The sequence below is a fragment of the Fundulus heteroclitus genome, chromosome 3 (assembly GCF_011125445.2).
Source record: "Fundulus heteroclitus isolate FHET01 chromosome 3, MU-UCD_Fhet_4.1, whole genome shotgun sequence".
Taxonomy (NCBI): Eukaryota; Metazoa; Chordata; class Actinopteri; order Cyprinodontiformes; family Fundulidae; genus Fundulus; species Fundulus heteroclitus.
Window position 1 is genome coordinate 14,027,899 of NC_046363.1, and position 13,374 is coordinate 14,041,272.

At 38.9% G+C, this 13,374-nt stretch overlaps 1 protein-coding gene across 3 annotated transcripts in view; it reads left to right on the forward strand.

Moving 5' to 3' along the window:
- The window catches only part of LOC105927712 (RNA-binding motif, single-stranded-interacting protein 3), a 173,597-nt gene that overhangs the window by 46,649 nt on the left and 113,574 nt on the right, over positions 1–13,374 (forward strand). For all 3 annotated transcript variants that reach the window (XM_036130553.1, XM_036130544.1, XM_036130537.1), the window contains exon 2: positions 5,415–5,587. In XM_036130553.1, the coding sequence (XP_035986446.1) occupies positions 5,415–5,587 (173 nt within the window). The remainder of the gene's footprint in view (positions 1–5,414; positions 5,588–13,374) is intronic.

Consider the following 13,374-nt stretch of genomic DNA (forward strand, 5'->3'; position numbering starts at 1 on the left):
TGGCAAGTGTAAAAAACTAAATTTATATTTTGGCAATGCTGCAGGCTGGCATAAAAACACAGAAAGTGAACCAACAGCAAGTCTCAGTATTAGAGTTTAGTCACAGACTCTGAAGCTTTGTGCTCAGGATCTCAATCCTATACTTGTGATTAGATCCAGACATCAGCAATGGAGTCTCCTTTTCTATGTGGACCACTAGTTGTCATGATTTGAGGTGTAGTTGCCGGACCAAAATGCACACCGGTGCCTGGAAGCCACATGATGAGATTTAAAGTAGTGTAATGAACAAAACAACTACTCACAAAAACCACTAGTGACACAAGGGGCGCGTGCAACGGAGGATCTGGGACAGAAGGAGAGGAGGTGACAGTTTAAATAGGAGAGGAAATGACAGAGAGACAGGTGGAAGTAATTACCAGGACAAGCAACGGGTGATTGACATGAAGGGGCTGACACAGAGAAACAACAAGATACTGAAGAGAAAGGAAAAGAAATAACTAACCAACTCCATGAGGTACAAAATAATCAGCAAGAATCAGGGAGAAATGGAGACTTAACTAAGTAACCTTAAGAGGGAAAACAGAGAAGAGTATGGTTCGAGCGATATAGAAAAAAAGTGCAATTTCAGAGGAGAGGGGCTAAACAAGAAGAAGCGCAGGTTCATGAGGTGATCAGGCAGACAGGGAAACAGAAATGTAATGGTAACAGCATACAGACTAATACCAAATCAATTAGTAGAACCACTGAGGGTGAGAAAAACTGAAATATACAAAATCCCAGGAACATACAAAAACAAATATATAAACAAACACCCAGAAATCGTGATAATGTTAGGGTGATAGTCTTTCTTTTGGCAAAAGTGTACAGAATCTGTCAAATCATAACATGAATGGAAGACTTTAGCTTTGTGTGTTTCTGAGCAGGATGCAGCTAACCACCCATTCATCCATCATCTACACCCACCTTTACCTGCAGGGTCATCAGGGACTGTTGCCTATCCCAGTCCATCAAAGGCAGTCCATCAAAGGCATAAAAATATTTGATCAGTAAAAGTAAAGATTTGATCAGCATTCAGTGGCAGAGTCATATAAGACTGAAACCTAATGATAGTGGCATGTGTTGAAAAGTACCAAAAAAAATGCTTCTGATCTGCCATGAAAATCAAATTTTTTGATATTATTCCCATCTCATTGCACTAAAAAGGTCAGAAATGTGCTCACCGTGGAGTCAGCAGCGTGCACACACATGACACCGCGGAGCTGTGCCGCGATGTGTTGCTTCTTCATGTGCCCGGTCATGCATAAAATCCAGTAGCTGTTTGCTTTGTGTGACAGTTTGTGTCATTGCCTCGGAGCCTTTTTTCCCGCTGCGAGAGCTGCTCCACTGTACTAAGTGTGTCAACAACACCAGCTGAGAGGCAGCCTTCGGTCCACATGCACAACTGAAGACTAATCCTTTAAGATTGGAGGGAGAAACTATGAGAAGGAGCAGAGGGAAAGAAACGTAGACAGCACGCGGGAAGCCGATAGGCAGAGGTGAAAGGATCAAGGAAGCGAGCGATGGCGCGGTCAACATTAACAGTGGGTGACAGGGGGAAAAGACAGGAGGAAGTGTAGTTATGAAAGAGAGACAGATTTTAATGTTTCAAAGGATTTCCCATATCACAGCCTCTGACACATTACGCACACACAGCTCACTATCAGCCCAAACATGACAGCTGCACAAATTTGCTGAAAGAGGTTCCCTGGGCAAGGCCTTTGATCAAGTGTGTGAGTGTGTGTGTGTGCTGTGAGAGCGTGTGTGTGTGTGTGTGTGCTGTGTCAGTGAGATGGGAGAAACAAGAAAGATTTTCTACATTTGCGCACGCCTGGATATCTGTGCGCATAAGCGCAAAATATGTGTTTTCTGCTCCAGATCACACCGGAATGCGAGCGGCCTACAAAGCTGAGGTCAGCGGCGTGTGTCTTTAAAGAAATTGTTAGCGCGTACTTATATACATTGTGGTTCCATCAAACGTGCATTCGTGTTATCTTGTCGGAGGCAGTTGGGCAACATTCCCGCTGCTAAAATGTGCAGACCGAGTCAGGCTTTGAAGCTGTGAGGTTTTAATCATCACTATCACAAACATGCCGACACAGATAGTGCAGATTTTCAGATCTCAGGTGGGGATATTTGGAATAAAACATTTTCAGGAAGTTTCTGAATGATAGCAGGTGTTTTATATATATATATATATATATATATATATATATATATATATATATATATATATATATATATGCATTTCCGGTGTTTTAAACATCTGCTAGTTAGTTGTGAATGGGTCCTTATTGTCAAAATACTAATCTAAAAGACATTTGAAAATCTTTCTTCTCTTACCAATTTATTGTTTTTGCCATGTATTGTTAAAGGGGAAAGTTCACAGTATTCTCATTAGATTTTAAATCCGTGGTCTATAATTCACTGTTTCCTTTTACTGCAGCAAATCTGTTCTAAAAGAGCTGGAGTCTGTTAACCCCGTCCTTCTGAGCATCCAGCAGGCCTGTGCGTGAATGTACAGTATGCGTGTGTTTGTGTGTACATGTGTGTACGTGTGTGCATCTGAGCGCATGATATGAAGTGAGTGTCATTTGAGGAGCACACAGGTAATGAATTAACATCAGAGTCGGTTGCTCGGCACTGACGGGCCGTCATTATCACCAACGCCAGTGGCTCACACATGCACAAACTCGCGCACATTCAGTCGCGTTTCTGAGCTCACATTAACATGCACTGTTACATCCTGCGCATGAGCCCATAAATGAATTGTTTCTCCTCCATTTCTGCTGCTTATGTCCACCATCATTCATTTCTTTGAGCTCGCTCCATCCACTTCAGCGCTGTGGTACTGATGCTGAGACTGGTAGACCTCTGTGTCGAGAGAGTGTAGCTTTATTCAAAGATCAAGACGGAGTCTTTCCAACACTGTTGTCGTGTTTACTTGCTATAGACTTCACTTAATACTTGCCTAGGGCCAGAGCAGGGGTGGATGTTTCATCAGTGCCAGACACTCATTAATCCTCACACTTGCCTTCCTCCCTGCCAGAGTTGGTCATCTTATTGAGCCATTTAGCCAGTATTGAGTGGTGTAATTTGACAGGGGAGGCCAATATGAGATGTTTTAGGAAGTTAAAGAGTGATATAGCACTCAGGCCAGGATTAAACTCTGCATGGCCCATTTTCTTCCTCCATAGCCACAAGACATGACAACCATATTTTAAAATATATCAAGGTATTGAACTTAGTTTCAAGCATTAATCTATGCTTGTTGAAATGTAAAAATAACTCGCTGCAGGAGACTTCAGCAATGTCGTTTCTTTGATTTTGTTTTGTTTTGTTCACGGACCGATTTATTTCCTGCATTTGACGTCTCACCCAAAGGTGAAAACGGTTAAAACAAATAGCTTTAAAACACAATATTTTGTTTTTGAACAAATAACTTTTTCTCGATTTAGAAAGTTGTTGGATGCTTTAACTCTGCTGTTACAATCTTTAGGGGTTTTTGGGTTTGTTTTATGTCTGAAATTTCTTCATTTTCCTGTTATCTTCTTTAAGGTGTAGCCTTATACATTCGTTCCTTTGTGTTTAGCTTCTTAGTTTATTTTTTGCGCTCGGTTCTTTGCACATTTGTCATTATTTTCTGTTAGAGCTTGGTTAGATGTTTCCCCTTTGCTTTGATAGTTTTTTTTGTATCTCAGTTCAGCTCAATCCATGTTAATTTGTCCTTTGCTTTGGTTGGTTAGGGTTATCTGTGTTTCTATTAATTTATTTATTCCTCTTTTGCTCAGTTACCTGTTTACCAGAGGTGTCAAGTAACTAAGTACAAATACTTCGTTAACTTACTCAAATAGAAATTTTGGTTATTTATACTTCAGTGGAGCAATTCATTTTTAGTTTAATTTTTACTTCTTCTCCTCCCATTTTCATACAATTATCTGTACTTTCTACTCCTTACATTTTGTAAATAGTCTTATTACGTCTATTTTAATTTCAGATTTTTTTTGTTCTGGCTTTTCAATAAAAAACAAAAACAAAATAATATTCAGATAAACAGCTTTACCTGAACAGAGATTTGACTGTGGTTGGAGGCAGTACTGCCCCAAGCAAAACAAAAGATGAAGAACAAAACATAGAAGAAGAACATTGCATTTCAAGGATTATTTGTTATTTTCCTTGTTTTGTCCATTTTTTGATTAACTGCTTAATCATTAATTTTGACAACACTGTCTACTGTATACAGACAACCATACAAGGATAATTGTTATAAGATGGTAACTCATTTTAATGTCGAGTTGTGCTGTCTTACATCTGTTGCCCTCATCAGTTCTTGCAGCTATGCTTGGATGTTCACTCACATTCTAATAATAATAGATAAAAGGTTATTGATAATATGTCTTTGAAGTTAGATTTTTTTGTCTCCAGGTTTTTATCATTCTTTCATGGATTCTACTGTTGCACTCTCCCCTGTGTCTCTGTGGTTCCCTTGTCTGTTGTAACATTTCCATTATTTAATCCTTTGTTCCAGAACTCCACCTTGCATCTGCAAATGCCCAGTTGCCATTTGGGTCCTCATCAATTCAATTCAATTTAATTCAATTTATTTTAATTCAGTTCAACTCAGTTTAGTTATTTGATAATTCACATACAAATCAATAGCATGACAGGTGCAATAGCTACTGCAGATAGTGCCTTGCAAACATATCTCTTGAACTACTGAGCTGTTTGTCTTGTTACAACTAGAAGATGCCCTGCATTTGTTGCAACTGTTAAACCATGTCTAAATGCACTGTTTATTAATATGTTGCTTATTTAGACCCATGCCAACACGTCCCAATGTAATGGTCTTTTAAGGCTTTAGGTCGTGCTATTTTGTAATCAAGACCGTGCAAAAAAAGACGTGCAATTCTAATAAAGACCCCCAAACACTTGCAACTAACATGGTGAATGACACACTTCAAAGCTTTTGTCACATAAACATCACAAAATTGCAATAAAATACATTGAAGTGTGTGGTGGTAAAATTTCATAAAGCTGTAAGGGTGTGCATACTTTCGCAGGGGACAATAAATGGTTGTTGTTATTCAAGCAAATCTCTGTGGTAAAACTTGTTTCCATCAAGCCCTGCTAATCTACTCGCCTCATATCCTGCTTTCTTAATTGGATGGGCTTCCTGCTGAATCAAGCAAATGGAGTGGCACAGGAAACGATAACTGTGCAGGATGAGTTTGGTGGTAGGGAGGATGTTTGATTGGATAGAAATGGGCCACAAACTTAAAACTTCTATGAACTGTGTGCACATTTGACAGCGCCCCAAAAATAAATTAGCAAGAAATGCAAAAGTACTTTCTCATGTATTCCTCTCCCTGTCTCTGCAGCAGTCCTATGCTCCTCCTCCTCAGCCTATGGCTCCACCCAGTCCAGGCACGACAGGAGGAGGGGGTGGAGGTCATGGAGGAGGGCTAGTGGAGCAACTTAGTAAGACCAACCTGTACATCAGGGGCCTGCCACCCGCCACCACAGACCAGGACCTCATCAAACTCTGTCAGCCGTAAGTTTTATTCTCTTTGATCCTATTTTGTAGCTCTGCTACTGATTTCAGAAGAGCTTAGCTCAATTTTTACTGGTTTAATTAATGTTGTGTGAGTCCAGCAGCAGCAGTTAATGAGCATCAGCAGAGTACTGTTGACCTATGCGTTCCTTTTGGTTTCATCAGGAGGGGGGTTGGTCTAACCCTTCCTCTCCCATCTGCACTGTGTCACGTGCTCACTTAAGGAGTGAAAAACACATCCCTCTGTTTTTCAACTAAAGTTTTTGACCTCCCAGATTCATGAAGATGTTTAGTCATTTCTTAAGTAGTGTCAGAAAGGAAATTAGTAACTGAAATGATCTGACAGAGTAATAAAGTACTAAAGGACTCATCAGTCCCTGGCACTTGAACTGACTGCCCTTTCTGGCTTCTTGAGAAAAATATGTTCTTGTTCTCTCTCTGCTCATCTGTGAAATATGAACAAAGCTATAGATGTCTATAGATGTAGGGTTGTTGTCTCTCGGGCTTGTGTTTGCACACAGATTGTATTTAAGCTTCTCTTCTGTCAAGCACCTGTAACTGAACTAGCAGCAGGCTGTTTTGATTAAAAATCCAAAGTCATCGTAGACCACACTCCATGTCCTTGCATGACATTGTTAGCGTAGATTTTCTCCAGATGCATTCCAGGCTCTCAGATAAAAAGAGCTCATCTGCTTAAACGCTGTCATGGTTACAATATATATAAAAAAGTATTTTCTCTCTCTTTGACAGAATAAGAAGGGCCTAGGTGATTTGTCCTGAACATAATTAAACTTTTCTACACTGTAATTAAATGTAGGATTTAATTCTGACACCACTTACCAGTAAAAGACCCTGTTCACCGATTGTCTTAGTTTAATTAGATCTGGCTGGTAGTAATATAGATTCAATCACCTGCAAACACCAATCCAAAGGATGGTTTCTTACATTAAATTGTGAAGGTATTAAATTGAAATATGATAATTGTAATAAACTTGTGTTACATTCCAGCGTGGCTCCGACTGTACATTTAGGGTTGCTATTCTGCCAGAAGGTGAAGCTCCAGTCCCTAACGTAGTTATTTGCTGGATCCTGTAACTGCTAAAGAAAAGCTTCCCCTTACTGTGATACTCCCACCACCACTTTTCACAGTGGGGGATGGATTGTTTAGGGTTTGAGCTGATGTAACTAAGAGTTATGTACAGTGATTTTTTTACGCTAGGAGTTTTTACATGTATTTTGCTGTTTTTCTTGAGTCTCTCAGTGTTGGCCCTTTGATGGAAAAGCAAGCTGTCCAGAGTAAATCCTCATGATTACCTCCATCTTATTGATACTGAATATCTTGAATCTTATCTTGAATCTTATTGATACTGAATAAGATAAATGGAAAAGTAAAAATACATTTTTGACAATTTTTCTTTCTGGCAGGCACTTCTTGCAGATCAAATAGATTTTATATATTTATATATATATATATATATATATATAATATAATATCTAATAACCGGCCACTCTACCGTTTACAGCTAGTAGTCTATTTAATGATTTTAAAAAAACCATTACCTTGGCGCCAAACGCTTGCCATGCATTCAAGTGGACGTAGCTGCTTTGCATGTGTGAGAAAAAGTGGAGGAAAATGATCATGGCTGTGATGTTTACCTGAATCCAAGAGGGTTCAAAGAGGACCTGAACTGGAGCTGAGTTGTATGATAACTCTGAACTGTCAGTCCTTCCCTACACAAGAACACGGAGGTCGGATTCAGCCGACATTAGTGCATCCAACAGGGAACCTGCTGCTGTAGAGACGCCTCGGTAAGATCAGGGGTGGTGCTAGCCATTTGGGAGCCCTGAGCACAAATGCTGTGTAGTGGCCCCCACATGGAAATGAACAATAATACATGATTTGCCAGTGTTTTTTCAGTATTTCCAAAATGACTTTTGATTATTAATGTTTTATAAACAAATAAGAGGAGAAATTTAATCTTGAAAAAAACATAAATTTTGTATCAACAATAGTGCATATACTTCCACACAAGATAACTATGTTTTACCTATCAAGGAGGAAAATTAACAAAAACAATAGATTTTAAGTGATATTAAAATGAGAAAAAAGTATAATGAATAAATGCAATAAAGGACAAATTAATACAGAACTAGGATTCATCTTATAAAGTGCTCCTAGAATAAGACCTATTTTTTCTTCCCTTTTCACATGTTGCATTTGTTTGATAACAACCCTTTAACACTGCTGTTTTCAATCAGGGAAGATGTAATAGGCTGAACATGGGCTCAATCCTCATGTCTTTGTTACTTTTGCATTTATCATTTTTCATGTTTTTCATTTGTTCAAAGATGTTTGGTGTTGCTTTAGTGAAATACTTTATGTGAAGTGATACTTTGCTACTTTTTTGTGTACAAAAGAAAAAAAGTTATTTTTGCAAGGTTTTTACAACCAACCTTTTCTCCATTCAACTCAGGACTTTGTAGCTAAGGTAGCTTTTTTCACTACTCAATTATATATTGGGCTCATGGAGGAGAAACTGGAGAGTTGTCCATCTTTTTATTGAGCAAAAATTCTCATATAGCTTATATATGATTTCATGCTTTAACAATCTTGATAAGCAACACTTTTTTTCGTCAGTTAAGGCACTGTATAGAAGATAAAGCTTTTAAAATGACCATAATTTATACCCTAGGGCCTAGGCAAAGTACATGTGAGCACATTGAAAAGTACTACCGGTGATATTGCATCCTTATTTACTGTTTATTCATCTGACCTCCAAACGATGCAGCAGACTCAGCAAACAAAACGTATTGTTTTCAATAAGCATCAAATTACTTCAACATTAAAAGTGACATTAGTCAAACAGAATTAAATGTGTGCCCCAGTAAACTGCTCTTACAAATGCATCTTTTTCATAAAGTTACTGAAGTAAAGGTAAGAAGCAAATGTGATGTAGTTACTGCCCACGTCTGCTTGGCTCTCTTACTGCTCCTGTGTGTATCAACTGCAGTTCAAGTCAGCTGTATGTCAGTATAGCCCTGCAGGCATTCTGGGGAAATTGAGTGAAAAATAGGGGCCAATAAAAGCTTCATTAGGGGCCAAGTCAGCTTGCCAAGTGGCCAGTAACATTTAGAAAAGGTCAGAGTGGCAGAGGGTTGTCGGTGGGGGCTACTGGGCAGTATTGAAAGCATTAGGGACCTAATACACTCTCCAGCTTTCTGAACTGGACCAAGTGGCAGTTTCTTGTCACTCACTGACATGACGTATTTGCATGCACACAAAGAAAAAAAAAACATGCATAGACATTTTATAAAAACACACTGATACAATGAATTAGCAGTGAATTAGAGTATTTTACTAATAACACACAATCACACGCATTGTCATCCTCATCCCCATTGTCACCAAGCTTGGATCGTTTCTGTTCACATCCACCCCTTCCATCCTTCTCATCCTTCTCTCCCAGTTTCCCTCTTCTTCCCCTCCTCCCTCCCTTCCTCCCTCTCTCTGTCTTCGCGCCAGTTCTCAGAGTGTCAGTGAAAAGTGCTGTTGTCAGCTGACATTTCCAATCACTCCCCCGGTCGCCAAAACTATGGACACACTTTTAATGTCTGGGGACAGAGCAGAACGTGAGTGGAATCTGAAGCAAGGCACAAGGGCAATTTCACTCACACTCTCCGGCTTTAACTCACACTTGTTGTCCACAACCCTCTCTCATACTTGTCACATCTATCTATCTATCTATCTATCTATCTATCTATCTATCTATCTATCTATCTATCTATCTATCTATCTATCTATCTATCTATCTATCTATCTATCTATCTATCTATCTATCTATCTCCACACAAAACCTACTCTAATGAAATTTCAGTTAACTACAACAGTTTAAATTAAACATTAACATTTAAAGGCAATTCTAAACTAATAGGTTTTTAACCTTGATTGAAAGGAATTCAGTGTTTCAGCACTTTTACAGTCAGTTGGAAGTTTGTTTCAGATAAGTGGAGCATAAAAACCAAATGCTGCTTCTCCATGGTTAGTTCTGGTCCTAGGTATGCAGAGCAGGCTAGAACCAGACGACCTGAGTGGTCTGGGGGGTTGATACACTGACAAGAAGCCTGTGAAGAATTTTGGTACTAAGCCATTCATTGATTTATAGACTAACAGATGTAATTTAAAGTCTATTCTCTGAGATACAGGGAGCCAGTGGAAGGACTTTAGAACTGGTGTGATGTGCTCTACTTTCTTAGTCTTAGTGAGGACGCTGGATCAGCGTTCTGGATCAACTGCAGCTGTCTGATCGACGTTTTAGGCAGACCTGTGAAAACACCGTTGCAGTAATCAATTCGACTAAAAATAAACGCATGGATTAGTTTTTCCAGATCCTGCTGAGACATTAGTCCATTAATCCTGGAAATAGTCTTCAGGTGATAGAAAGCCAACTCTGCAACTGACTTCAGATGCCTATGAAGGTTAATGTCTAAGTCTGTCACTACACCCAGATTTTGAGTATGTCATTAAACACCTTGATAAGGGCGGTCTCTGTACTGTGTTGAGCACAGAAACCTGACTGGAAAACGTGAAAGCGGCTGGTCATGGTTAAGAAGGTGTTTAATTGTTGAAAATTAGCTTTTTCAATAATCTTACTGATAAAGGAGAGGTTTGAGATGGGCCTGTAGTTCTGGAGTAACTACTGGAGTAACTACAAATTGTCCAAATTGTTATTTTTTAACAGTGGTTCGATAATTGCTGTTTTTAGGACATGGGGGAATGCACCTGGCAAAAAGCAAAGTTTTTAATAACTGAGTTAAATCAGACGTTATGACAGTCAAAACTTTCTTAAAGAAAGCTGTGGGTAGAACATCGAGGCAGCAGGAAGAGGGATTTAGTTGGTGTATGATTTCTTCTAAGCTTTTGTAGTTTACTTGACAGAATTGGGACATTTTGCCAAAATCATTTTTAGCTGGAGACAACTTGAAGGTTGTCTCCAACTAAAATTTAATTTAAACTGTTGTTGTAGAAGGACAACTTTGGTACCGAATTTGATATGGATGTACAGACTGCCCCTCTAACCTTTTGTATTTTCTCAGTAAAGAAGTTGGCAAATTCGTTGCAGGCCCTGGCGGAGTGGGGTTAAGAAGCCACAGACACAGAAGGATTTGTTAACCTGTGAACCATTAATAATGTTTTTGCTGATTCTCTCAGAGAAAAAAGATGCCCTTGCATTTTTCAGTTGTAAGTTATATCTGTAAAGTCTCTCTTTATAGATGTCATAGTGAACCTTGAGTCTAGTCTTTTGTCATTTGTGTTCAGCTTTTCAACTTGATTCCCTTTTTCACTTCTAACTGGTGGAGCACTTTCCCACAGAGATTTTTGTTTAATAGTAAGCTTGGTTAAAGGTTGCACTGGTATTGTAGTTAAACAATTTTTTTTCTTATGATGTCTCTTTGGCTAACTGGGTCATTGGAAATTATACTTTGAAAGATAACATAAAAGTAATCAGCTAGGGCAACATTAGTTACATTGACCTTAGAAAGGTTCATACCCTTAGTGATGATCAAATCTAAAATATGTCCCTCTTTGTGTGCTGGCTATTTAACATGTTTGTCACATAGTTCTTTTGTATGGAGGACCAAGTCTTCCAGATCTAAAAATAAATACAGAAATAAATAAATGCTCAATAAATAAATAAACATACAATTAATTGCCACCAAATTAATAAATGTAGGTAGAAATTAAATTATACAGTGAGACATAAATGCATATATCTCTTTTAATTAGCTTATTCTTTTATTCGCCTTTGTAATAATTACCTTATTTATTTATTGTGCGTTATAATCTTCAACTTTATTTATTAATTACTTATTTTTTTTAAGTATTTATTTTTGTGCATGTTATAATATTTTTGTCTGTTTTATTCTTCCTTTGTATTTTTTTACCCTATATATTTCTGTGATGCTATTTATTTCTGCCTGTCGTTTTTACATTTCTGCCTGTCCTTTTTACATTTCTGTATGCATTTCTGCCTCATTATGCAAATGAGGAGGGGCTGTGTCTTAAGGGCTCAACTTCTTCCCATTGGTTGGTTAGCATTTTACTGCATCGGTCAAATCTACATGGCTTTTCCCCGCACTAAAGCTTAAGTAATGTCAAACTCATCAGGCAGACGTTCAGTGTCCAACCTCTTAAGGAAAGCTGCTAATAGACTGGAAGAATTAGAACGCTGTACATTTGGGATTTGAATGTTTTTCTGAGGTTTCAGATTCGGTTTTTCCAGATCAGTAACTCATCGGCGGATGATTTCTTCTACAAAACAGACACCTCTCTGCAACCACAGCAAGGCAGACACTGAGCTACAACCATAGTTTCCTCAAAACGAGTCTCCCATCGCGCTGGGTGAATTACATTGGACCCTATGCAGAGCTCGCTTGATAAGAAAATACTGTCGTTGGCAATAAAAAGCACTACAGATTATCATTATTCTATCCATGTTGGTCTAATTTGTGAAGAAGGCGGAGTTTCATCAAGCCGATCCAACATTTCCCCCTCAGCTGCAACACTTGGGGTTCATGCTGCGTCTTTAAGCATGATCCAGCACTGCAGTGAAGTTGGTTTGAATTTGGACATTACAGCTCCGCGCAGTCAGCGGGATCTAGCTCATGGTTAATCCGGTTGAGGGACTCCGATTTCGGCCAGCGTCTCTCAGCTGCTCCCTCCTCCCACACGCGGTGGTGCATTTAGGGACCGTCAAAAAACTTTTGAACCAAGCTCTCTTGAGAAATAAAAATCAATAAATGTATTATCTTGTGACCAGCTAAGATAAAGTAATATAAATTGATGCCAATAGATAAAAATCTGTAAGGCACACTTGTTTTATTAATTTTTAAGCTATTTTCAAATTTAAAGACAAAAATGTGGACTTTTCTTCAATAGCTTCCAGGTCATGTGACCCACTCACTCAAATTCTTTGTGAAATTGTTCTACTACTTCAGCCAACTATTGTCTTTGAATAAATCTTAAAAATTGAAAATAGCTTAAAATGGAATAAAAACAAGGGTGCCTTACAGATGTTATTTAGTGGCATGATTTTATATTAGTTTTGTCATAGGTGGTCACAAAATACGGAATTTATTGATTTTTGTTTCTCAAGAGTGCTTGATTCAAAGGTTTTTTGGCGGTCCCTAAATGCACCACGCGTGTGGGAGGAGGGAGCAGCTGAGAGACGCTGGCCGAAATCGGCAGCCCCTCAACCGGATCAACCATGAGCTAGATCCTGTTGACTCCGTGGAGTCAACGGGACTTTTATAATCAACTACAGTATTTTCTTATCAAGCGAGCTCTGCATAGGGTCTAATGTAATTCACCCAGCGCGATGGGAGACTCGTTTTGAGGAAACTATGGTTGTAGCTCAGTGTCTGCCTTGCTGTGGTTGCAGAGAGGTGTCTGTTTTGTAGAAGAAATCATCTGCCGATGAGTTACTGATCTGGAAAAACCGAATCTGAAACCTCAGAAAAACATTCAGATCCCAAATGTAGCAGCTTCCCGTAAGAGGTTGGACACTGAACGTCTGACTGATGAGTTTGACATTACTTAACAATGCTTTAGTGCGGGGAAAAGCCATGTAGATTTGACCGATGCAGTAAAATGCTAACCAACCAATGGGAAGAAGTTGAGCCCTTAAGACACAGCCCTCCTCATTTGCATAATGAGGCAGAAATGCATACAGAAATGTAAAAAGGACAGGCAGAAATGTAAAAAGGACAGGCAGAAATGTAAAAAGGAC